This window comes from Eufriesea mexicana, unplaced genomic scaffold (assembly GCF_001483705.2).
Source record: "Eufriesea mexicana isolate 0111107269 unplaced genomic scaffold, ASM148370v2 scaffold415, whole genome shotgun sequence".
NCBI classification, from domain to species: Eukaryota; Metazoa; Arthropoda; class Insecta; order Hymenoptera; family Apidae; genus Eufriesea; species Eufriesea mexicana.
The window spans coordinates 49,245-77,019 of NW_016908639.1; the positions used below are offsets into that span (position 1 = coordinate 49,245).

General features: G+C 34.1%; 2 protein-coding genes across 3 annotated transcripts in view; both read left to right on the top strand.

Annotated features, from left to right (window-relative positions):
• The window catches only part of Tnks (tankyrase), a 4,987-nt gene extending 1,164 nt beyond the window's left edge, over window positions 1-3,823 (top strand). The window contains exons 4-13 of the mRNA XM_017897299.1: window positions 1-160; window positions 246-499; window positions 577-910; window positions 1,010-1,140; window positions 1,218-1,446; window positions 1,527-1,912; window positions 1,996-2,448; window positions 2,526-3,052; window positions 3,131-3,480; window positions 3,568-3,823. Coding sequence (XP_017752788.1) covers window positions 1-160; window positions 246-499; window positions 577-910; window positions 1,010-1,140; window positions 1,218-1,446; window positions 1,527-1,912; window positions 1,996-2,448; window positions 2,526-3,052; window positions 3,131-3,480; window positions 3,568-3,808 — 3,065 coding nt within the window. The 3' untranslated portion in view covers window positions 3,809-3,823. The remainder of the gene's footprint in view (window positions 161-245; window positions 500-576; window positions 911-1,009; window positions 1,141-1,217; window positions 1,447-1,526; window positions 1,913-1,995; window positions 2,449-2,525; window positions 3,053-3,130; window positions 3,481-3,567) is intronic.
• Window positions 3,824-7,244: 3,421 nt separating this feature from the next.
• Window positions 7,245-23,569, top strand: Gbs-70E (Glycogen binding subunit 70E). Of its 2 annotated transcripts, XM_017897350.1 has the most exons (7): window positions 7,245-7,487; window positions 7,562-7,862; window positions 16,538-16,795; window positions 17,003-17,515; window positions 17,682-18,209; window positions 21,044-21,489; window positions 23,090-23,569. In XM_017897350.1, exons 3-5 carry the CDS (start codon window positions 16,544-16,546, stop codon window positions 17,853-17,855), a joined length of 939 nt encoding a protein of 312 aa, XP_017752839.1. In that variant the 5' UTR covers window positions 7,245-7,487; window positions 7,562-7,862; window positions 16,538-16,543; the 3' UTR covers window positions 17,856-18,209; window positions 21,044-21,489; window positions 23,090-23,569. The 2 variants fall into 2 exon arrangements, with proteins under 2 accessions (XP_017752839.1, XP_017752838.1); XM_017897349.1 differs by lacking the exon at window positions 7,245-7,487 and having other exon boundaries at window positions 7,496-7,862.
• Window positions 23,570-27,775: the final 4,206 nt, after the last annotated feature.

Below are 27,775 nucleotides of genomic sequence, written 5' to 3' on the forward strand. Positions count from 1 at the left end.
AAGAGCGTCTTTTACAACTCCTAAATCCTTTAAATGTAAATTGCCATGCAAGTGATGGCAGAAGATCTACTCCATTGCATTTAGCTGCTGGATACAATAGATGTAGAGTGGTGCAAATTTTATTGCAAAATGGTGCAGATGTACATGCAAAAGATAAAGGGTAAATGTTACTAATTGTAACGTATCTATGACGTAGTTATTAAAAATTTGTATGGAATAATTCGTTTACAATAACAATGTTGTAGAGGTCTTGTCCCACTTCATAATGCTTGTTCATATGGCCATTTTGAAGTGACTGAAGCACTTCTTAAACATGGTGCAGCGGTTAATGCCAGCGATTTATGGGCATTTACTCCACTACACGAAGCTGCTAGTAAATCCAGAGCCGAAGTGTGCTCGTTACTTCTAAGCGAGGGTGCCGATCCAACTCAATTAAACTGCCACAGTAAAAGCGCCATTGACGTAGCTCCGACATTGGAATTACAAGAAAGATTGGCATGTATGTTTCCTATGTCAATAGTACTCTTCTAGAAAAGCACACAGAACATGATTTTGTTAGATACACTTTAATTGTAGACGAATATAAGGGACACTGCCTCTTGGATGCCTGCAGGCAGGCAGATCTTACTAAATTAAAAAAGTACCTGTCCCAAGAAGTTGTAAACTTTAAACACCCATACACAGGGGATACACCACTGCACTGTGCCGTTGCATCTCCTTATCCCAAGAGAAAACAAGTAATAGAATCTTTAATTAGGAAAAATGCTGCCTTAAATGAGAAAAATAAAGACTTTCTTACACCTGTTCATGTTGCTACTGATCATTCTCATTATGATGCAATGGATGTGCTACTTAGACATAATGCAAAAGTCAATGCTTTAGATGGATTAGGGCAAACTGCACTACACAGGTACCGTGAATTGTCTAGAACATTTAAAGATTTTTATTTTTTTATTTTATGAAAAAAATATGTAATTTCCCTACTTAAAAAATATTGTTGCATAAACAGGTGTGTTAGAGAAGACAATGTGCAAGCTTGCAGAATATTGTTATCATATAATGTTGATCCATCTATAGTATCACTTCAGGGCTATACTGCAGCACAAGTAGCTGCAGAAAATGTCCTTAAAATATTACAAGGTTCGAAACTAATTCACTTCAGATACGAAGAATTTTTTCAACCGAAGAATGTTTCTGTTCTTATTTTTGTTTTATAGATCCACCGAGCGGGACAGATGACGCGGAAGCACAGCTGTTAGAAGCGAGTAAATCTGGCGATTTGGCGGCAGTGGAAAGAATTTTACGAACGAATCCATTAGCTGTTAATTGTCGTGACTTGGATGGTCGACACTCCACACCGCTGCATTTTGCAGCGGGATTTAATAGAGTGCCTGTAGTCGAATATTTATTGGCACATGGAGCAGATGTACACGCCAAAGATAAAGGGTTAGTAGTTTATTATAAAATATATTACTTACAATAATTTAAATAACAATTAAAGTAAATAATTAATTTTATATATTTAGTGGACTTGTTCCCTTACACAATGCCTGCTCTTATGGTCATTACGAAGTAACAGAATTGTTAGTAAAGCATGGTGCGTCGGTGAATGTTGCGGATTTATGGAAATTTACTCCCCTTCACGAAGCTGCTGCTAAAGGAAAATACGAAATTGTTCGTCTGTTACTAAGACACGGAGCAGATGCCACTAAAAAAAATAGAGATGGAGCAACACCTTTAGATCTAGTAAGAGATGGCGATCAAGACGTAGCCGATTTATTACGAGGGAACAGTGCACTTTTAGATGCAGCAAAGAAAGGAAATTTAGCGAGAGTACAGCGACTTGTTACACAAGACAATATTAATTGTAGGGATGCACAAGGTCGTAATAGTACGCCGTTACACCTAGCCGGTAAGTTTCGTTAATTTTTATATTCCTCTCTCCTTTTCTTCGCATTGATCCATTTAATTTAATTTGCTAATATTTTAATACAGCTGGATACAATAACTTGGAAGTAGCCGAATTTTTGCTTGAACGTGGAGCTGATGTAAATGCTCAAGATAAAGGAGGATTAATTCCTTTGCACAATGCTTCAAGTTATGGTCATTTAGATATCGCTGCATTACTTATTAAATATAATACCGTAGTAAACGCTACTGACAAATGGGGCTTTACACCACTTCACGAAGCAGCACAGAAAGGGAGGACGCAGCTGTGTGCTCTTTTATTGGCTCACGGTGCAGATCCTTTCTCGAAAAACCAGGAAGGGCAAACCCCTCTGGATCTAGCTAGTGCTGATGATGTAAGATGCTTATTGCAAGATGCTATGGCTTCTCAACAAGTAGTACCATCGATACCATCTGGTAACACTGGTGTGGGAGTTGCCATTAACTTAAATAATAATGGTAATAATACAATTAACAGTAGGCCACCCAGTATTGTTGCGGGTAAATGTATTTTAATTATAGTATATGTACAATTATGACTATATTTATATATTTATTTATTATTAAAATTTGTTCAGTTCCAGTTACACCACCACCACCACTTACTCAGGAGACTGTTATCATGCCTTCTGGAACGGCTATGACACTATGCGTACCACTTGCGAGACCATCTTCCTGTTTGAGTCCAATGCCACCATCTGAATCATGTTCCGAAAGGGATTCCAAAGATTCTAAAGACAATTCGAATATCACGACTGTTGCTGGTTTTCTTCAGAGCCTTGGTTTAGAACATTTATTAGAATTATTTGAACGCGAACAAATTACGTTAGACATATTAGCAGAAATGGGTCATGAAGATCTGAAACAAGTTGGAGTGTCTGCGTATGGTTATAGGCACAAATTAATTAAAGGCATGGAAAAGCTTTTAAATACAACTGCTGGCACTCCTTGGCAACCGACTATTACGCCAGGCACGTTACTGGTAGACCTATTAGCAGAAGATAAAGAATTTTTAGCTGTAGAGGAAGAAATGCAGAGCACCATTCGACAGCATAGAGATAATGGTCATTCTGGTGGTATATTTTCTCGATATAATATTGTTAGGGTACGTTCATTATACAGCGTTATAAAATAACTACAATTTTATTTAACAATTAATCTATTTATGATTTTCTAATAATAGATACAAAAAGTGCAAAACCGTAAATTATGGGAACGTTATGCGCATAGAAGACAAGAAGTTGCTGAGGAAGTTGGCGCGGCAGCACCTTCTTCTCCGAGTACTGGATCTAGAACTACTCCTGGATCGAGCCTGCCACAAGCGAATGAAAGGATGTTATTTCATGGTAGTCCATTTATTAACGCCATTGTCCAAAAGGGTTTTGATGAGCGGCACGCGTATATTGGCGGTATGTTCGGCGCTGGAATTTATTTTGCTGAGCATAGTAGCAAAAGTAATCAGTACGTATATGGAATATGTGGAGGTACTGGATGTCCAGCTCATAAGGATCGAAGTTGTTACATCTGCCATAGGTAAGTATTTAAAAGCAATCGAGTTTTAAATTATATAATTACAGTTATTATTTCTTATATCTTTAATATAATATGTATCATTTGTAGACATTTATTACTTTGTCGTGTTACACTGGGAAAGTCATTTTTGCAATTTTCCGCGATGAAAATGGCTCATGCACCACCAGGACATCATAGTGTAATGGGTAGACCATCTCAAGGTGGCCTAGCTTTCCCCGAATATGTAGTCTATAGAGGTGAACAAGCATATCCAGAATATCTTATCACGTACCAAATTGCAAGACCTCAGCAAGAAAGTGGTGGAAATGAAAGTGTTGAAGAACGGTGATCAGAAGAGTCTAGCCCAGCGGCAAGGTTGCGAAGTCTTTGTTGCTGCCAGAGACCTCGAACATGTAACACTCTGTCTTGAATCTGGTTGAAACAAATTACGATTTCATTTCGGAATCAATTCTTCCATTTTTTATCTTCTTTAGATGAAGTAGGAAAGGTCGTTCAAATGAATTTACAATACAGTGATAGATGAATTTTATCGATATCTATGTATATATATGTATGTGTATATATATACATACATGTATATACAAACGCGCGCTCACACACACACACACACACACACACACACACACACACACACACACACCGAATCTGTTCATTGAACGTGACGAAAAGAAGACAATTGATAGGACATTTAATTTTTAGCATTTATTTTGTGATAATATACTGGTCTAATTTGACCATGCAATCGTATACATGGCTGATTATTGATGTATATTGACTGCAGTGTATATATATCAGTATGAATTAGAATATATCGGAGACCAGCATGATTTTTTATGTAAATTTACGTGTCGATGAATGTATGTTTATCTTCATATTCATACATACGAAATATTATTTTAATCATCACATCTAATTGTCGGATGAGTGTGATGTGAAATATCTTTAAAAAAAGTCGCATATGTTTGAGGGAAAAAAAAGTATAGTATTTCTACGTCAATTTCGAAGTAAATAATTGTGCTGGTTAAAGCAGTTACTTCAATTACATACGTTATGGGTAAAGTCCATAGATAAATATTTAATTTGTAAATAACTAGAAATATGTTATAAGTCTTCATAATATAATCACAAGCACAATTTGCAGTATGGAGTCAATTTATTATTGATGAAGTTACGAAAAGCTACATCTTCCTAACATTAAGACGAATTAGTTGAATCGAATCATAGATGATTCTGTTCATGGTAGACTAATTGATATAATTAATACAACGAATGGTATTATATTTAGTATTTGTATCGTTCGCACAGAAATCTTCGTTTCATCGCATAAAATCCGATTTAAACTTTCACTTTAAACCAAACTTTGGACTTTACTTATAACATGTATATACATACGCGAGTATTTTATATATTCGGTTGATATTTCGGACATAGAATAAATTCGTTCGTGTTGTCGACATTATCAACAGGGTTCCTATAAGCTCGTAATAATTTCGAAAACTGTACATAAATATACATTTTATTGTACGTATATTTCTTCTTTTTCACGAACACACCGATTACATTCGTTTATCGTGTTTTTTATTATTCTTGTATGCATAAGTTTGGATTTTTTTTTTCTCAGGTGACGAAAACAATGTGTGTTATATTTTTCCATTCAATTTTTATCGCAAATATATATTTTCATTCATTAAAGTACACAACGAAGCCACTCTTTTCTTGTACGTCTATAGCCGTATAAATATTAAAATTACAAGTAAAATTGAAATATTTTAATATCAGTTGGTCGAATTCAATCATGATTTTGTATATTTTATTCTGTTATATAAAAAAAAGAATATCAAACAATGAACTCAATATTTTATACATATAAAAGTATTCTTATCATTATTTATTGAAATTGTTGAAGTGATCTCTTTAGATAATAGAAACAATCTTGCTTTGATTAATTCACGGCATTATTCATACGCGTATGCGTTCGAATAATATGGAGACCACATCATGTAATACAAACGAAAACGAAAAATGCAGAAATATGCGAATTTATAATTGTACGAACGTGAAGTACAAGAAAACAGATGTTTTCATGGTATCTGGACACATTCTTAATAATTATTTAGGTGACGGTTTTATTTATGGGTGTATATATCGAATATGTGTTCGTTAAATAAGTGCTCAAGAAACTGATGCAACAAATCAACATTTGTTAATTCTGCGCTCTTACACGAAGACACGAACCAAGTATTGTAAACTAACACATGAAAAATTCTGTCCTTGTATTTACTGTATTCGACAGTCGATGAGCGTATTCAATTACTATGCTTCGACTGTAAGAAGATAGACTGATTCTAAGAAAGAAAAAAATCGTTTTACTGTTACATCCGATTTTATACTTTTTTTTCTTCATTTTTGTTTTTTCCTTACTACTAATTTCATTTTTTTTTTTCTTCTTATTTTTTCAATTAGGGAAGATACACATTTACGTATCAGTAAACGCAGCCGGTAGCAATGTGTGAAAGAAAATAATGATGGAATATCAAACTAATGCTTTTTCTTTGTATAGTAATTTCTTGACATTTTGTCACGCCCTCAGGTATATCAAATTTTCGTTTGTAATCTGTTGTCGCTTATGACAATAGACTTAACGGAGCAAGCTAGAATATAATAGAAAGTTTTACATTGAAGAAATGCGGCAGAGTGTCGGGTTACCAAGGGAGCTCATTTATACCTGTGTTTATCTATGTTTCAGACAATGATGAAGAACTAAATGACTCTGTTTCATTTCTGTGATGTACAGTCATTAAATAATTTATACACATCTTTTAGGAAATTTTTCGTCAGCGATAATGTTATTTTATTAAGAGAATCAGGTAGTAATATCTTTTCAATTATTTTTATCAATATACAATTTTTAAATGCTATTCTTATAACAAATATTGTAAGTTATTTTTCTTGTAATTTTTATAGAATAGGCAAACAATCCTGGTTTATTCTATGATTCATGATTTTTGGATATACAACAAAAAAAAATTTGGATATACAAATAGTTGCGAAAGATGGCTTAAAAAGATTCAAGTATGGCAGCCAAATATCTAGCTGGTTCTGTTATAGAACAGAGAGACTTACCTAGAAATAAATAGAACGTGCTATCATATAGCAGTTCTTCAATGTATAACATATTTTTATCTTATATTTTTCTAAGTAATGTAAACGCTACATATTGGTACCATATGAACATTTTTTAGGAATACAATTTCCCGTTTCACTGTAAATTTAAATTCAAACAAACAGTATCATATGTTACTTAATTATCGAATTTTTACAATATAAAATAATGAAACTTACTTATTAGTTTCCTGCATTTTACAATGTTATATTTAATAGGTTATTTCAAAAAATGACTATAATAACTCCTTTGGTTAATATAAAATAGGACAATCGTACGGAATCATTATCAACATTTACAAATTTTATTTTTAGGGGATGTTTGGATGAAATATAATAAAAGTTCAGGTAAAAACCGGTATTACTTGATGATCGCTAACATTGCTATCCTACTCTTTTCTTCGTTGATATTAACTTCTGGCCTACGAAGAGACACTGTCTAACATAGAATACTAACATTAAGCACGTGGACTAGAAGGCTTTCTGATTCGTAGATCTGGCGAAATCACGTGAAGTGCACGAGATTAAGGCAACGCATGCGCAATAGGAGAATGCCGGCTCTTCGGCGACGTACCGTCGGATGACACTCACGCCGGTGCTTTTAGACGCAGTCGGAAAGAGGAGGAGGTTAGATCGCGCGATTCGCGACGATACCAACGCTGGAGGTACTTCAGTATCCTCTTGCGTTCAAGACTAATTCCACGGAAATAAATCCGTAAGTGTCGCATAACGAGTAACAAGAGAATGACGCAAATTTCGTAACATTGAAGAAATTGGCACGAACGATGCACTACGTCGTCTTCGCCACGTGAACACTACCAGTCTGTTTCGTCGCTCATATGCCGGTAATTTGCATTCAATTCGTCCGTTTCGTTTTATTTCGGTTCTTTTCGATTGATTCCTTGTATTTGCATTTGAGGAAACCAAATAGTTAGGTAGACAAAAATCTGCCGGCGTATTACGATGTGCTCATTTCAAATGTTTTAAAAAGACCTATTGCATTACAAAGTCCGAAGATATTTTTGTTATTGACGATATTGAAGGCTGGACAAAAAACGTGACAAGATTTAAGAAGAATATGTAGAAAATTGTGCGCGTTCAGAAGAGAAACTAAGAAGGCGTGAGTGCATAAGAACCGAACACGATTCCCTTAACGAAGAATCTAATCGTCCAGTTTCATTCCACTTCTGAGTGGTAGGGTTCTTCAGTCCAAAAAATATGTGAGTACTGGTATTTTCGTTACATCTTTCTATACTTGATTTTGAGTTTATTACAGCAAAACAATTAATAATTTAGTATCAACACCAATTCACATTAAATTATCTTTTGTCATTATTTAAAAAGTGCATTAGGTGCTAGTCTGCATTCCGACTATACAACATGCGCAATTAATTGATTCGCATCGCGGTCGATGCCATACGAGAATGAAAACATTCGGCTGCGCATTGGCGACAATTTCTTATGTAATACAAGCGCGTTGAATTACACAATTGATAGCCCGTTGCAGCATTATGCAGTTATAAAATTTAGATAAAATTCATTTGTAGTCTTGTCCTCCTATGTTGTTAATAGTAGTACCATATTATCATCAGTACGGACCAGTCAACCTTGTTTACAAACAAACTGTGAGATAACATTTGTAGTGAATATATGACGAATGTCACGTAGAAAAGAGCGTTTATCGGGTGACGTTATTATCTCACGCATGTATCACGCGATCGTAGTTCCAAATTTACCCGTTAGTTGCGTCAGAGAAACAATGCACGAAATTTGCGCGCACGCATGTGCACTCTGATTGGCAGACCACGTGTGTAAGATAATTGACCTGAAAAATGACAATATTTGTATATATGAGAGGCAACGAAAGCTCCAGAAAGCTCGAGGGGCTGCATTTCAAAGAAATGCTTTTATCGTCCAATGAAGAAAGGAAATTGACACGACTGATTAGCGGTTATGGCCGAGAAGTACATTATTAGCATCGTTTATTGTTTAATCTCCGACGTTTTGAATGACGCGAAAGAGAGACAGATTAGCTGGCTCCTGACCTCGTGACAACGGAAATAATAAATAAATATTGCCCACGATTTGTTTTACAATTTTTCTTTTTTCGTTTATTGCTGATTATAACTACATATGTATGTATTTTTAATTCACGTGATTCGAGAGCAGTTTCGAAGATTTTAAAAATACGATTTTACGAGAAATCGGTCTTCATTTTGATTAGGGTAGTAGGACTCTTTAAATTTAATTTATCGCCAATTTAGAACTAATCAATTCAGTGTTCGTTCTATAAACAATCTGTACTTATTTTTTTTTACAAACAGATATTTTTATATAACGATGCATAAGGCTCCAAAGAAACTCGATTTCTTTTGATGGAGAAACATTGTCATTGTAACTTATCAAGAGAGTATTGAAATAATTTAAATATATAACATAACATTAGTAGTGACTCGCAAGGATCGCGTTCGAGGCTTGTTAGCCGATTTCTTCTCGTAACCGGCTTGACTGCTCTTTTAAAATACATTTTGTTCGTTTTTACGCGTGCATGCCCGCGTGTTTGGTACCCCCTCACCAAGTACTCGTGTTTTCCGGTCACTCGTCTCTCCTTGGACGCCTACTTGAGGAGGACAGTTGTATGAACACAAGACGAATTGTCTGCACGTATTATTCCCACGCGTGTACCACGACACTATGTACTTCCGGAGAAAGCGCAGAGAAAATGTTGCAATTTGCATTTATTACGATATACTGTGTAAATCCTTTGTGTATATTTTGACGAATCTGTAAATACTACTTGTTACAGTCGTTTCGATATTAAGGCCCGTTGAATGGTTCACTATGTACTATAATAATCCAAAGCTTGCACTGCGATTGGTAATGGTAAAAGTTTTATACCGTATGCAACATGTATGCGATATGTAAATCAATTTTTTCTTCTAATTGATATAAAGTATTCTAAAATGTATACGTCGATACCGTCCATTAGCTTCAAAGGAAGTAACTCTATCATAAGGTGAACGTGTGATAGAGTTTGTCGCCCCCTTGTAACTTACGTAACTCTTGATCGTTTTAAAAGCGTTTGCTATTTGGTTTTAGGAGCCAACATGTGCATGTGTTCCGTGGACGTTGTTGCATCGCACTGTTGGTCTTGTGTGCCTTTCTATGTAATATCTATTTAAAGGTACAACCATTTATCTGAGTGGGGTAGATCAGTATTGGTCTCTAGAGATAAATGTTCTTAGGTTATTCAAAAATTTAAATGTCTTAATCGTTGAAATAGATTTTTTAAATGAATGGCTGCTCGACGAGAAACATACATTGTGCACATATATATATAATGCATACTTATGTATGTATTTAGTTACGTGATTTATGCATCAATATTGTATCAGACTTTCACGGTTTATTGTTCCACATATAAATCAGAAAGACCAGAGGTTATCTTCGCCCATACGAGAATCTCAATGTTTCTTAACGTAATTACATTCTAAACGCGACACGGCCTTATCAAGCGTATAAATTTAGAATTACAGTAGCTTGTATGTATTTTAATCAAGTCGACCATGATATCTTGAACATCACGTCCGCTAATTTTTATCAATTAAAAAAGAGATCATGACCCAGTCGTGTCATACTTTATAAGAATCTTGAACAATTTTTCACGCAATTGAACGATATTTGCTTTACCCATAAGATTGAATTCTCATAGTGACTTGAAAACCTAGTTGTAACATATTTAGATCCATGATCGATGATGATCGATAGCATCATCGATCACAAGAATATATTTTTGTTGTGAAAATAAAGAGGATATTCGAATAGAAACTACTTAAAAATTTGAAAATTTGTCGATTAAAGAAATTTGAAGGTCTAAAACTTTTAATTCGAAAATGAAGAAATTCAAAGATTTAAATATTTGAAACTTCAAACTGCAAGTAATTTTCTTTACAGATGACGCGTAATTTTTAACGCTTCTCGTAAGGAGAACGCATTGGTATCGATACCATTTATCTTGGCACACGCTTTTTCCTTCTTTTATTGATGGAAAGAAGCATCTCGCGAGATCTACGCTCGCGCGCAGCGTGCGTTGCGCGTTTCTTTATGGTTTCGGCGATTAAACTTTGTTCGGTAAGATTCCGCACTTGAGGGTGTACAAGCGGCAAGGATATGTCGGTTATCGGGCTGCTTCGAACCAGAAACGCGACGTGATAACAAGCAGAGGACCGACATCGGCGGCGCCTTCGATCGCTGAAAAATACCGATCCCCGAGAACTTTTACGATCTTAGCCAATAGCTTGTAACGGGCCAGTGGTAGCAATGATGGATCATCCGATAAGATTTTTAGAAATGTTCCTTAGACACGTGGTCGCTTCGTGGTCTTAACAACACGTAGTCGTGTACGTGATCAAATATGAACGTTTCATGGGCCACTTCTTGATTATTCTAGCTGTTTGATTAGTTTTTGGGTTACCAAAAAACCTGTGTATACATATATAATGTTAATTTTCGTTTTGCTCTGTAATATTCATAAAATGGATCTTCAATTTTATTCACAAAGTATTTGACCTATTTTTTTACAATGGATAATATCGTTTCTTACCTTGTTTGTCAGCAACCTTCCTGTTTTACAATGCAGTGTCGGATCATGATATATTATGCGTTTGTTTTAACAAGAAGCTGTTCAAGGATGAGTAGAATTAGCACATATTTCTCAAGGTTGTTCTTTAATGAAGTGTAGCTCGATAGGAGCTGGTGCTATAAAAAGAAGATATTCAAATTTTGCCAACCGGTTTCTCTACCATTTTGTATATGCGGTTCTTGACTCTTTTTCCTCTCATAAGAGATGAACCGGTTGCGAAGAATTCTTTTCCAATTGAATATTTATATTTTGCTAAAGCAAACAACTTTTATGACTTCTAATTTTTAAAAAGCAGTTTTTCGTCAATTTCGCGAATTCTTTAGTATAAAAAACTTATCAGGATGGTAAAAAACTGGATATATGAAGATAAATCGATAATTCATTTTATTATTACCAGTAATAACCGTTCTTAATAATCCATGTATCTGTAAATAGCTGCCGTCTTATTATCATAGGTCAGTCATGCTCAAAGGTTTCGTTCGCCGGAGTCATTAAGATCTCCTCAATATACATAACATTCTTTCCTTTTTTCATAACGTGGTGTATCTGAAGCTATGAATATTTTTATGTACTCTCGGGTCTACATTATCGATGTATTATATAATATTATGTAATAAAACGATTTGCATAATTACAGCGGATATATTATTAAAAGAAAATAAACAAATATCGAAGCAACAAGCTTTAGCGGCAGAAATAATTTACATACTTACTCAATTGTTTCTCTTATTATCAATGTATTACTTTCCATTAACGTAATTATGATATACTATTACAATAGTTCTCAGGTTGGTGCCATGTTTGCATACAAATTAATTGAGAGGGTTGATTAATTAGTAACCAAAGAAATACATCAAAACCTCTCTGAATTAATGCCAGTGTTTTTTATCTGATAAGCGTTGGCTTATTACAGACAGATAAACAAGAATCACGCAATGTTTTCCAGAATTTTTGTTTCAATTGTTAATTAAATACTTCATCGCTGTATTAAAGTTTCATGGCATATCCGATTTTAACTTGTAGTCACAGATTTCTTGCTATTTCCATGAAATTGTACATGTTTAATGCGTTATTCAGTGATCTATTAATTAAATAATTAAGCATTAATTAATTACCTCATAAGAGTTTATTATATGCTGTGTTATCGATTAGTGATATTTCTGACTTAATAATTTTGCGAAATTTCTGTCGTCTGTGATGAGTCAAGGACTTGTATATTTTCTGTCTTTATTGGATTAGTCGTAGTCTAATTCCACACGTGACTCTCAATAACCCGCGACCTCTTCTTATCTGCAGCGATTGATACCAATTAACAATAGGAGTGAATTTCATCATAATTGAAACGATCGTATTGAAATACGTTACTTTTTGCGGCGACGCTTGTTAGATAACGCCCGCTCAATATGTAATCGCTTTCGACGAGGATTAAAAATAATATTGTATCAATGTTAATGACTGGAAAACGTGCACGCTTTACAGTGGTTCTCCATTTACTTCAAAGACAGTTTATGTCGTTGCATCATCAACTACGAGACAAAAAATGCATATAAATTTGTTAGTGAATAGTACCTTTCATTTTAAATCGTAGAAAGGTTATAGAATGCTATTGCGCTTGCGTAGTGCATTAGTAACCAGTGACTATGCATGTGGACCTTTCGAATATCGTAGAATAAAATGCGACACTAAATAAACACAACAGGTATAAAAAAAAGTGAAACATAGATCAAATTACCTTTCGATCCACCAGACAGTTATTTTAAGCAATCGTCCGTTGGTAACTAAACGTCACGAGCTAACGTCATTTATACACATACACACGTGTCTAGCGGTAGATCTCACGTAACTTTACGGACCATTTAGGTCTATGGGTTATTTGCTGTGCGCTCACAGGTCGATAAACCAACTTCGTAAAGTCAATAGAATCCCATTTCTTCCCTTTCCTCGAAAATTCATTGGTCAGAGTTTACACAAGTTAGCATTTTGGTTTTCGACCACGGGAAATCGTGATAAACTCGTGTATCATAGAAGTCAGACAATTGGACTGGTTCCAAGGGCGTAACGCGTCTCAGTGTATGTAGCGTTTTGAAGATGCGCCACGCTAATTTTAATCGTGGTATCGCTCGAAATAGCGCGACGACTGCGCACTTTTCCTTCTCGAGTCACGAAATGTGAACATGCTTTATTCATGACAAAACCATTCGACCAACTTTATTGGCGATCTACTTTTGATCTTTTTAATGCCGTTTGATTAATTATGTCCAATTATTATATATACATAAAGTCAGTTTACAAACGCTGGTTGATAATACACGAGACTTATCAGTAGCTTAAAAAAGAAACAGACACTCAAAATAGTCAAGTTAACAGATTGTCTGGGTTAAGAGACGGTCCGGTATTATCATTTTGGTCGCGTCGTGTTCCATTCAATGTGATTCACGATAACTTATTATAAAGTTGTCCCAACAACGAATTATGAAATACTACGATTGAAACGATGCATTGTCTCGGGTGCAACTAACGATTATATAACCTAGTGTGTATATTTTTTATTGACTTTTTAACCTATAAGAACAAACGATTCTTTCAAACTAGTTAATATACATATTGTTGTTTTTCGTATTTGTGTTATTCGTACAATGTTTCGCCATCTTGCGACAATAAGGGTTACTTTACGTAAAGGTTACATCATATTGCGAGTTTCTCGCGCGACACTTTCCATACATCGATGATTTAGTCACGTGACAGCTTTACTTCTAATACTGTGAACAATGCCCTCTATAAATCGATAATCGCACAAGGTGGATTCGGACCTCCTACCAGTAATGTAGTTCGTCTAATGCGCTCTTTTATGGATTCTTTTCTTATTGATCAGAAGAGTTTTACATTATGTGTTTGCGGGTATATACATTTTGTATGCTTATTAATCAGTTTCGAGAACTGTGGCGCCTCGATATATTGAGGACACGAAAGTTTATCATCGGGAATAAAAATTTTGCGTCGAAAAATTGATATCGACCTATTCTGACTTCTATGTACGTTACGTCATAAGATAAAGAATGCAGAGCAGTTATAATTATTTTCGACGTAGGTACGATAATATTATATACATGCTTAATCATTCCAAAATTTGTTTAAAGTTATTGAAATTTTAAAATCTCGATTATTCGATACGGTAATTCTCGATTATCACAGTATTTTATTTTCAAAAATATTGTGATTTTTTTATGTAATTTTCAAAGTAAAAACATTATATTATTTGATAATTGTAAAGCTGTACTGATATAGTTAAATATATTTCAGCAAACTTCTGTTTATTCGAAGATTTTCACGTGAAGAGTTTTACAGCATTGAGAGCATAGATCACATGATGAGTGTCAAGCATGGAAAATTTCCCATCTAATATAAACCTAACCTCGCGTAATCACAATCGACTCACTTGCTAGTGAAACTTTTATTCTCAAATTAATCAGTTATCAGCTGAACAACAACTATTGTGTAACAACTTGCAGGAGTTCTATGCTCAATGACAGTTGGAAAATTTTGTTCCGGAATGTTGCAAATGTTGCTGATGAGTTTACGAATTAACGAGACAAATCTTATGACATGAGATAAGCTACATGTGTAAATATCGACATGACACGAGCGTTGCACTTCTTGTAGAGACATGGCAGCGCTGAGTCGAAAGTGTCACTAAGGATCGTGCAGCAAACGAGATAAGCGTTTACTTTTTCTTCTTCCACTTTTTAAAGCTTATTGCAGACTATACAGTTTGACCCTGACACCTCGTTCGCGTAATGATAAACAATACTCAAGAATGTTCGTTTTGACCTCGACCCTTTGTTATTCATGACACATGTAGACAGTGTTATATGACATATTGCGTTTAATATGTGTTTTTTATAAATTTCATTATCAGAACGTTTTTTTGTTATTATATAAAATTAATGAACGAATGATAACTGTAGGAGGCGTAAATATATACTTTTCCATAGTAGTGTGCCTGAAAATTAAAATATTTATAAAAGGAGGAAGATATCTGATTTTTTCTCTGTGAATATGATAACCTTATTGTTGCCATTTGTATCGATAGGGGAAATCGACTAGAAATAGAAATGGTGGACATGGCAGGATAAGTTTAAGTAGTGAAACTCGAAACATCCGATTCGTGATATTGCTATAGGCACTTGCCGTGCACGCGTACTTGCTTGGTTCCGGTCTGGTACGTGTCGAGTCTGGTTCGCAAGCAAGTCTCGAGGGACGAGAGAAGAGACTATTGCCACATTTAAAAGTCGTAATTCCACTCCCGGAGTAACATGACCACACGCATCTATCCTGTCGCGCAAAATACTTTACTGTGATAGAGTTGTACAAAATTTTCAATCTGCGTTATTCTTCAGAGTAAAAGCGGCAAAATTATATTCCACTGGCTAAATTAAGAACCAATAATAAAGTATCGAGTTATTCAGTGAAAGTAAAGAATCTCTCGTTGCACTTGACTTACGTTATAGGAAGAATTCAATTTGCTAGTAACGTAAGTTTAAAATAGAAATTCAAAGAATTGTTCTGTTTCATAATGATGTTTCCTATAGAGGAAAACCTGACTTTTATATTTTTTCACAAGTCAGTTAAATATTGAGTCATTATTCTGTAAGCTCGTATAAAATTTCATTGAGACAGACTTATTCATATATCTACAAATATTTGTCTAATCTGAATAATTTCGGATTTATTCGCGTCATAACCCAAAATGATTCACGTGATCCGACGTGATGCGTTCTTGTAATATTGTTGACGAAATTTTTGGCAGTGAACGGCGCACGTTGCTTGCTATTAAAGGATTGGCGCTTAGGTCATTCATGCAACACGAATTCCAGTTTTGCTAGTGTGTCTGGCAAAAGCTCTTTGCTATGTGAAATTGGGTCTCGTTGTTCAAGTTGAAATGAAAAAAATTGTCGATAATCGAATAGGATAACGACTTTAATTTTAGATTAATTAGTATTTATAGTGTTCCGCTTGTTAATTTAGAACAATTCATATTAACATGTTCTACAAACTGATATTAAAGATAAAATTTTCTTAATGTAATATAAAAAGAGAGATTAATAACGAACTGAATACATCTACCATTTTCATGTATATAAAATTTTAAAAAAATTATAATTAAATTTTATAGTGATATGGAACCTGTTAATAGTTTAAATATATTAGTTGAAAATGATATTTCAGAAAATAAGACATATTTCTTTTTTTCAGATCTAAATGTGTTCCATAGCGATGCCAGCTGAGCTGCTTCTGGGGCATAGTCCTCCAGTGTACAATCCATTGCTGTACAGTCCTCTGGTGGTAACGGCACCAACGATTACTAGCAGATCGGTGCCACCCAGAATAAGGCCATGTTTGTCATCTGGTTCCTTGGCCATAGATAGCATTCGAAACAGTAACGATGGTGGCAGTAATAAACAGAAAAAGAGGGTGGTATTTGCCGATGATCGTGGTCGTCCTCTGACACAGGTATTCGATCTTAACTCCTACCTTATTTTGACTAATTCTAAAAATAACTAAGATAACAATGCATGTATTGAAGGATTAATTCGAGTTTTTATTTATATAAGATATTCTGTAGTTTTACTTGAAAATAGATTGAGAATGTAAAATACAATATCTCCTAGTTTAAGGAGAAAAAGCTACTTCATGTTCATTCAACTCTTTTGTTTTTAGGTACGTGTAATGTCAGAACCCAGTAACGTACCACCTCTGTGGAGCACAGCTTACCTAGCTGGATTAACTGGACGACTTCTAAATACGAAAATCGAGAATGAACAGCCTGTAGAACTCATGTCACTTTGGCAAGTAACTTTCCCCCAGCCAGCGAGCGATTATCTCGCCTTTCGTCGGAAACTCGATCAGGAGAATGTCAGCTTGGAAAACGTGATAGTGAGAGAGTCGGAACAGTGTCTGGTGGGCACCATCAAGGTCCGTAATATAGCGTACGACAAGGAAGTCGTGGTCAGGGCGAGCAACGATTCTTGGAAAACACACGAGGACGTACATTGCACTTACGTTGAACAGCCAGGTTTACCAGCTCTAATTTTGTACGACACCTTCCGCTTTCGATTAACTTTACCATTGAAATCAAACCTGATAGAATTTTGCGTACGATATCGAACTGATGGGAAGGAATATTGGGACAACAACGAGGGAAAAAACTTTATCGTCCGCAAGAAGTTAGAGGTATATATATTTAATTTCACTTTCTAAATCCAGAAATATAAACCTTTTCTTTATATTTCATATATTATTTGTATAACTTTATTGCAACTTTATTTTGTCCTATTATTCACTATAATTATTCGCAGTAGTTAAATATAATATCTAAAAAGTAATTTCCATCTTACAGCCACGAGCACCGGCCAAACGATACGATATTCTGACGACAGCGTGTGACGGTTTCTCAAGCAATGGCATCCGAGATAGTATACCGCGAATCACAGATGCGACCAGGGCGAACGTACGCACGTGGAGTGAATTTGCGTCCTGGCAACACCTTACAAACGATGCCCCATACTGGTGAATCCTCGTCACTGGTCACAAACGATGTACGAAAGTCGTACGAATTCTTCCAGTCCACTTGATTTAAAGATCACGAGACGTAGATCACGCGGGACGAGGTGGCATTGCACACAGCACATGCAGTATACACAAGATGGTTGTACGAAACATGTGTATATCTACGTGGGAGTGCATATTATACGGGTGCCAGGAACAAGAGAACGGAGAAGAGAACAATTTCAAAAGGAGGGAAGCGATGAACTACGATTGAGTTCAAATTATAGAAAGACATGCTTGGGCGGAAGAGAGAGACGTAATCGGAGGTCGATAGCGTTGAACAGGCGAGAAAGGAGGCACTGGTCGCGTTACATTTATGGTAAGTTGATCTTGTTCGACGTTATACAGCCTACTATACACATATAGCGATCATATAGCGATCATTCACTACAATTTTTGTGTTACATTTTATTGAACTCTTCCTTGCAAGCAACAGTTTTTTATTAAATCTTTGCAACAGGTAAAGAAGATTAAAAATACAATGAGCTTCATGAACTTGGGAACTACTTACTATTACAAAGATATAGAGGATAGAGTATAAACAAATCCATTGGTAATTTACTAATATTAAATGATAACGTTTTTGCGATGTCATTTTGAAACAGCAAGTGTAATGTTGTAGTTTATAATACTGTCAGCACACGTGTATCAACCTCGTACATATTTTTAGGAGTCGTCCTTGTGTGTGACACAAGAAAGGGTCGAGGGAAAAGAGAAGGATATTACCGGCACGCAATCAGCATAATTCTGTGATTCGAATCACGAGTAACGCGGTGGAGATCCTTTCTAAAGCCTAAATCGCCTTGAAAATTTGCGAAGAATTAGCATGCCGCGGTGTGTTGTATCTTTTCTCTGTCCTTGCACGCATGGCATATACACGCTTAAACTTTCTCTCTATAAATAACAATCTGGCGTGGTACGACGATAAGAACCGCGACTGGCGAGTCGCCTGACTCTAATCGCCTTAACTAAAGGTTGTTACCACGCATGACAAGATACATACATTTCTTCGTCATCGTTTCTTTTCTTCTCCTTTTTTTTTCGTTAAGTTAGTTTCATACACGGTTTAGTTAGGATTATATAAGGTGGTTTAGGAATTGCATCGGGAAATCTATTGATTTTCATATCTTGAATTTTAAGGGATAATTTCTACTTTAAAAATTAATTTGTTGTATATTGAATTTATTTTGTAAGTTAATTCATTGTAATGATTTTAGATCTGTTGTAGGCAACTATGAATGCCCCTTTACGCTGCAAGTTACACAGACGGAGGACACTTGCCTCTGTCGAGTGCGAATGAACTTCTTTCAGGTCACGCGAATTCAATCAAAGATATTATTATCACAAATTTGCCGTAGTTAACCCGCAATAATTTAAAAACATTGATCGTATCCTTTTCCTTCATCGCAATTGAACAATCAAATGTTAATTCGTTATATTCATATGTATTTACCACTATCATGTAAATAATACTGGAATCATAGAGTAATTAAAAAGCCCACATTTGTCACTTTATCGGTAAAGTAGATTTTCCACAAATATTTATGTTTAGTATCATATCTTTCATTGTCACTTTAATATTACTTATTGCTTCAACTCTACAACTCTTCCGTGTTGCGTATATCTTCTAAATATTTCAGTCATAGCGTTAATTTAAGAGTGCCTTGAGCACTTTGTAAATCCCGAACTATTTCATGGTCAAAAGAATAAGTAGTCGTATCCTTGGCCTACTGCCAGTAGTCTGACAAATGTGAATATATTCTACGTACATATTAGCATAAAGTTCTTACTTCCTCGACTCATGTGGAGCTTTGAATTAGACTAAATGTAAACATAGATGAAATGTTAATTATCTTGACTAGGAATCTGTAAGAAAGCTTGCGAAATCCGATCTGCAGTTCGTATCACAGTTAAATCGGTCTGTACCATCTTATTTTTTGAGGTCATTTAAAAGGTACAACAGATAACGTCGAATAATGAATCGACGGACTTTTATCGTATCATGATCAAAATAACTCAGCCGCAGTAAAAAAATGTAGTTCAAGGCTCAACAGCACAAGGCTCAAAAACACATGATTCCTAAAATACCATAAGGTGTTAGTATTAATAAATTGATTCTGACAATTCTTTTTCGATCTTCCAATATCTGAATTTTTACTAGCACATGTCATATGTTCATACATTTTTTTAGAATTTAGACTATTTATTAGCATTCGTTAGCAAGTAGGCAAACATTTAGCATTTTCGTAGGGTTTTTGTGTGCATTACCCTTTACGTATAGTGTAAAGGGAATTTATACTCGCCTGTATGTACCGGTTGAGGCGTGGTTGAAAAGTGGTGGCACAAGATCATATATATCGCCTCACGTTGCGTTGTAGTCATGCCATACCACGCCTCGTAAGCTCTGTAAAAACTTTAAGACGTCTAGACGTGTGGGCTGACTGAATAATCTCGACTCCCAGAACCTCGACTGAGATGTTGTTCACATTATATTCGTGTTTTCAAAACTATACATTTTTTTTTCTTACAAGAGAATTAGTTTTAGTGTACATAGCTTATCAGCGAAATCATTGTTAGCAGCATACTCGTTATCGACAACTCATTAGGTAGAAGAATTCACGATGGTAGGATAGAGATAACTATTTAACAAGCCACTCAAAAAATTATGAGTAATTAATCACGTACCGTCACGAATCTGTTATTTATCAGTCGAAAATGACTCGCACCGTTAAAGATATAACTTCACGATAATGTAACTTAATTACGTCATTGATAATTACGACCTTTGCCACAGTAGACACATAATTACAAACATCCTCAAGTACATGGGTAAACAAAACACTTAAATCGTTAAGATTTATAAAGATTCTAAAAACAAACTCGGATATAAATATTAAATTTGTTTGTATAAATGCACGTACATTTGCAATGAAAAACATATTTCCTATCATATTTTCATATCATATTTGTAGCATAAACAAAATTATGAATTATCGAAATCAACAAATTTATCCAAGTTTTCGAGAAAAAACGTAGTCAGAAATTAAAATAACAATCATCAAGTATCGTAGGCTACTGTGACCTTCACTCGGTTTGTTAAACAATTTATTATGAAGTCAACAACCACTGAAATTTTTGTTTCTTTCATTTCAGATTGCAACGTGCAAAACAGATATGTACATAGAAATATACAGAATAAACGTGCAAGAGTTATTCCAAGGATTTGTTGAAGGCATTGATGAAGATCACGGATCAGGATATGATGGATGTTCGTTTCAAAGCTTCCCCAAACTCTGTCAAATATGGAGATCGCCAGCATCTTCTTCTCGATCGTCGTCTTCCTTCTCCTTCTCTTCCTCTTTCCTGGAACTTGGCTACCATCAGCCGAGGATATCCGTCAAGATAAGTTTCCACCTTCAACTTGACCAAATCTCGGTGGTCTCGTCCGTTCCTCATTCTTTCTTATTACTATTTCCCTCTTCGCGTATCCTTTCTTATTTCTTTATCTTTCTCTATATAATTCTCTTGTTTCTTTTAATTCCCTCCGAACATCGTACGAACTTAACGCGGTATTTTTAGTGGGGTTTTTCTTAGATGGGGTAGGTCGATTTTGAATAAGTAACGCAATATAAAAAAGCAGTGTTATAGCTCAAAAAGTTATAAATTCTAAGATATTAGAGATGAAACTAGATGCGTGCTAACGGTTTCGAATGGAATAGAAATCACAATTATGCATGCCATCTGAAATAATCGATGAGCAAGAGCATAATACGTTTCCTCAAATGTTTCTTGTTCCAACCGTAACCGTTTAAAATGCAAAAGTAATTATGATGCAGTAGTAATTTTGTGAGCGTACATAACTTCAAAGTTAAGCACTTTTAGAATGTTATCATAGTATATGTAAGTGCGTATTATGAAAAAAGAGAAAATGATGCGTTACTTTTTTTTTTTGCGATCCGGGGAGTAATTTCGTTTTAATTGTCTGACCGGTGCTAAACTACTGTCTCTTTATCTATACTTCTTTTCATTGGGACGATTCATGATAGTAACTGTATAAAGAGGCCAAAGTTAACGCAACCTTGTTCGTATTAATCCCGGTTGTTATCGTTCGATAAATTGGTATCAGTTACCACGCCTATAGAATACTCTTATAACGTGTCGCGCTTTTTGTACGACAAATTACCCGACGATTAGCACGTTGATACTCATATACAATCTTTCCATTTTATATAACGTCATTGTGTATGTGTGTGTATATGGTGTGCGTGCACACACACGCACGCACACGCACGCGCGCATGCACATGTATATATATTTGTATGTATATATACTTTTTTATTTTTTTGCATACATTTTGGGACGCTATTGTCATTCGATTGTATGTTTCACGAACAAAGATATTATCACAAGTAAACTTTATTTCCCAACCGCGAATTCAAGAGGAAACTAAATTTAAATTCCAGTTTCGACAATTTCGTGATGTATGCACCATTTTAGAAGCATGAACGCGTCTTTACAATTAGAATCGAAAACAATTGAGTACGTACACAAATTAAGAGTACACTGATGATCAGAGAAAAGAATTCGTTTGGAAATAATGCGACTACAGATATATTATTCTGTTCATGTATCACGTCTTGGAATTGAAGAAAACACGAATGTTCAGAAATTTCGCCGGAAGTTGGTATTTCTTGATCCAACTCTTGAAACGAATTCTTTTCGCGTATACGCAATTTTATACTCAATTACGAAAATTGATCCACACTCTTGCTTTTTTTTAATTATTTTCTATGAAGTACAAATCGACAAACTATATTATTAGTTTTATTATTACTATTATTATTATTACTACTATTACCACCACCACCACCACTACTGCTATTGCTGCTGCTACTACTTTTACTGTTGCTGCTACTACTATTACTACTATCACTACTACCACTATTACTACTACTATTACTATTACTACTACTACCACTTTTACTATTATTATTATTATTATTATCATTATTATTAAGAAACTTAAGTATATCGTCATTACAATCGCATGACAAAAAATATACGCATGCCAACGTAACATGCACCATGTACGACTGGTTCGTGCATAAACAATAGACACATATATGCGACCTTTAACTTTTATGCCTTAAACATATATCCAGAGAGACAAGTATTCAGGAAACGAGATTTTCTTTTCAGGGACATCATGATGACAATTACACCACCAGTTCATGTGAAGAAACGGACTGCAGAATGGACGATCATGAAATCACAAGGAGAGAGGGATTCGAGTTTATAGAATAACATGAGTGCAATTAGGGATACTTCCTACAGACTGGCAACCACTGGCGACTGCCTAACCGCTTTTAAGGGCGCGCTATCATAATCCAGCTAGTGTGCGATGGTCATCTTTTAATCGTTTTGCTGGCTATCAACATCAACCTCTTCCCCATCCATAGAACTGGCAAGCCTCTTCACCCTCCATAGTACTCTTAGTGTAGAACACAATGGAGTTGGAGTGTTTACTAGACATTTATATGAAATCTTGACAATGATTGTTGTTCTCTGAACACCTATTCCTCTGTTGTTTATAACTTTTCTTTTTTATATATATATATTTTTCTTTCTTTTCTTTGGTTTTCTCTTAACGTCGTTGTAACCCTTTTCGCTATTTTATGTATCTGGAGTCACGTGACTCTTTGAAGTTTCGTCGTTTACTTTCTGTTTAGATTCTTCTAATGTTTGTATTTACTTAAAGTATACTTTTGTTTATACTTTTTTGATGTACAGACTACTTTCTTATCTGTTATTTTTTGTAGAATTTTAAATTTTAACTACAAATGTATAGCATAAATTGATCTCCGAAGAGTCAGTGATTCCGTTAAGAATTTTTTTTTAATAACAGATAGACAATACTGTAGAAACATAGTCGATAATCTGTAGGAGGTCAACTAGAGATGATGACTTTGGATCTTCTGTATCTATGATATAGAAAAAAAGAGGACAAAGGAAGGTGTCATTGTAAAAGCATATGTTTACAGATCTACTTGTGCCCAAAGTGTTCATCGATGTATCAATTTGATTTGTACTTAACCATATGATTGGTTGCAAATTCATCTTGTTTGATATTAACTTTATTGACACATTTTTTTATTTTTGTAAGCAGACATCTTCGACAAATAGGTTGCCAGCAAGTAAAATCCAGTAGAAAGACAAGAGCACCTGTTTTCTACTTTGTAATCAGAAACAAATAACTTTATAGATCATGACAATGTGTGTTTTTGTATATAAACAAAATTCGTTACTTTTATTTATTCATTAATTTAGTATTTTGTTAATTCCAGTGAGACAAAGGGAAAACTAAGCACAATCTACTTATATATTATCGTTCCTCGCTGTACACGTACCCCTTCTACCATCGTGATTTAACTCCTCAATAATTAGCCGCCTAATTCTTCTTTTTTTGTACTGTATCTTGTACTTGATTCATTCCAGATATTGTACACATAATCGATAGCCGGTTAATAAAATTGAGTCACGGAAGAATATTTCGAACGACTGAATATAGGAGAATCGAAGAAAATTAAGTTTTCTTTCACATACACATAAAGTTATACTAATTTTCATGTAGATATATCGAACGGGATTTAAGCTAAGCAAAATATGACATTTTCTGATACTTTATAGATTGTAATTAGGACTCTTTTCGTTTTCTGTACATATATTTATTGAACGATCGCAATATTATGTATGTATATAAATAGGAACAGATAAAGTGTTACGAGTTCGATGAACCGAGGTAATATGCCGGTTTAATTTGAGTTTCATCCGATAGAGCTCGAAAGAGAGTCGTGAGGATATTTCTGGTGCGTTGAAACCAGTTTGTATAAACGATATATATATATATATATATATATATAAGTCACATCTCATGAGAAGTTTCTTTCATGGGGGTATACTAACAAGTGAGGCAAATGTTTAAACGAAAAACAAATTTCTTTCATATTTTTTCACAGATTGTTCATACAAACAAATTCTGTCTGAAAATCTATATATCTCAAATACCTCTATAAAAGAACCTACTAAGTTATCGTTCAAATGAAACAAATAAGGTTAAGAAGCTTTTATTACTTAAATTTTTAACTAAAAGCAAAAAGGTGAAAAGTTGATATACTTATTAATATTGAATAAAAGTATCTATCCAATTGCAGCTTTGTTTTAACACGTTGTTGCAATGGAACATTCATGTTGTATGTATACAAGTATACACGCGTTTACATACATATGTATGCCAGTGTTATCCTAACGACATCATACTATAATCGTAACTGATCTATATTAAATATCATGACACGGTTGTCAGTTTTTGATCAAGCATGTGTAGAACTAGCTCAAACTCGTTTTACCTACCGCTTCGAGACTAGTTACTTACGTACACGTTATAATAAAACCATTAAAGAACGCATGCATGTGCAACGCATACGCAGCAATATAGACAAAAATTGTACAATTTCCTCTTGAGAGCCGTAAGACTGATAAACTTAACGCGGGTACATAGAGACTGTACATATTATAATAATCGTTGTAAAACATAGATTTGAGTTTCGGTAAAATTTACCTCGCAAAAATCCGTTATACTGTTTTCTTCATTTTCCCTGGATAAACGGGCAAACTTATTAAGCAGATGGTAGTTTTATCGAAATTTTTCTCCTTGTCGCGGTAGGTTTAGCGTTAAGTTCACTTGTAAAAATTTGTTTAGGCTTTGCAAAGCGGTACGAAGTTCCCTTTTTGCATAGAGAGTGTATAGATATGATATGGTGTGTAATGTATCGGTATATGATTATCAAGCATTACTTCACATTATATCTGTTCTCTTTCTTTTAGATATTATATACCTCCTTTCTTTTTAATTTTAATCTTCGAAATTAGTTTAGATTTTTATCGTATATAATTATTATTATTATTATTGTTGTTGTTATATTTTATTGTTATTACTATCGATTACCGAATGATGTTACTTTTATAAATAATTGATACTCTACTGCAAATTGACTATGTAAAAAGTGAATGCGTTAAATTTTCTATTGGATAGCCTAAGATGCTTCATATATATATATACACACACACACGCACATATATGTGTGAACCGAATTGTAAATATACTGTCGCGTTACATATATACATTAAAAAATAAAATATTTTAAGTGGGAATTATTGCGTATCGTGAAATTTATTATTTTTATCTATATAGGTATACATAAGTTAAAAGAGAAATGTAATTATGGTTGTCGGTATGGAAGATATATACTATAAAGTAGATAGGCTTCAAAATTGTTATTGTATGGTTCATATTGGATGAAAATATACGTATACAATTTTCTATTATCGCACTGATTATTTTTTAGAATAAAATTCATAAATATAGTACGAACATGAATTACCCTTTTTATACAACGTTTTTTTTACTTGAAAATCATCTACGGGGTTTCATCACTGTTTCTCCAGATATCCTTTATCTTTATATTTTCTTGGTATTCATTATACTATTCGTCGCTATTTTGTGCAATATTGATTAATGTTTTTAATGTTGAAATTTTTTAATAACAAAGTTTACTTGTTAACAAAGTTGATTAACTTTGCAACTTTTTAAACAATTTTAATAACAAAATTTATAAAAAGGGAAAATCTATGTCTTAAGAAAATAAAGAACTCTAAACTAAACTAAGTCTTAACAAAATAATTTACAACTTTTTAATTTACATTTTAATAAAATGATCGGAACAAATTCAGAAATATATCAGACTTACATTTAACATTGAATATTTAAATATGTATATTTTGCTATGTAGTACAGTAATAGATAAGAGCTTTTCCCACTTACGCCTGTTTTTTTATTTTTGGCATTAAGTTTATTTCCTCAGGACAGGATACCTCGAGTCGAGAGGCAGGGCAAACCTGTACTGGTGAATCTAAAAAATTTTATAATTGGAATTACTTAACATAAGTAGAGTTTACGAAACATACCGGCCTAAGGTAAAATATAAAATATAAAATATAGATTTAAAAGAAAGTGATATGTAGAACTCTGATCCTGACCTTTCGTACACTTGTACTTCGTATTTCACGCTCAATCATTCGTTCAAGCTTTAATTCGTCAATCGCTTTATATAATTCTGAAACATTTAAATGTGTTTAATCAAAACTTCTAACTTCCTTAATCTAAAACATACGATCTAATTCTATCATTCATAGATATTCATTTATATAACATTTCTGTTTTTACAACAAAAGAATTATTATCAAATATAACGAAGAAATGAAATTTACAAAAATTAAGAACATATCGACTCGGAATTGTCCGCAGTAAATTAAGAAAACAATTTGAATAAATAAAATTGTATTGAATATATTTACTGAATTTATTAATTATTATAATTATCACTATCGTTATGAAATGAACAGTTCATTTATTTATACTTTTGTACTTTTTGTACAAAATTGGATAATATACTGGACAGGTTAGTATTACATTCAAATAAAACTCTTGAATTAGTATAATTGCGACGAATCAAAAGTTACAAGCATTAAGCAGTACCCAGCTATTAGTAATCAATCCATAAAAACTGAATTATCGAGAATGTTACGCATATGTACAACAAAAATGAAAGATGTTGCAGTAAATCAAAAAAAAGAAGAAATGATATGATAATTTAATATATTCATTCAGCACGATATCTTTCGAAGCCAATGAATTACTGTATTAGAAAATTATTTACTATTTAATACCTACTATTTATGTTTATTCAAACTCGTCTTTCATTTCGTGAATAGTACGTATCCTTAGGTTCTGAACCCTTCTTTATCGGTCTATACTTATTTCGTAGA

What these genes read in the sequence shown, in the direction of transcription:
- Gbs-70E (XM_017897350.1), top strand. Translation starts at nt 16,544, where the DNA reads ATGTGTTCCATAGCGATGCCAGCTGAGCTGCTTCTGGGGCATAGTCCT. An exon ending in GTGGTCGTCCTCTGACACAG is followed by an intron (nt 16,796 to 17,002) that starts GTATTCGATCTT and finishes TTTTGTTTTTAG; the next exon opens with GTACGTGTAATGTCAGAACC. An exon ending in TCGTCCGCAAGAAGTTAGAG is followed by an intron (nt 17,516 to 17,681) that starts GTATATATATTT and finishes TCCATCTTACAG; the next exon opens with CCACGAGCACCGGCCAAACG.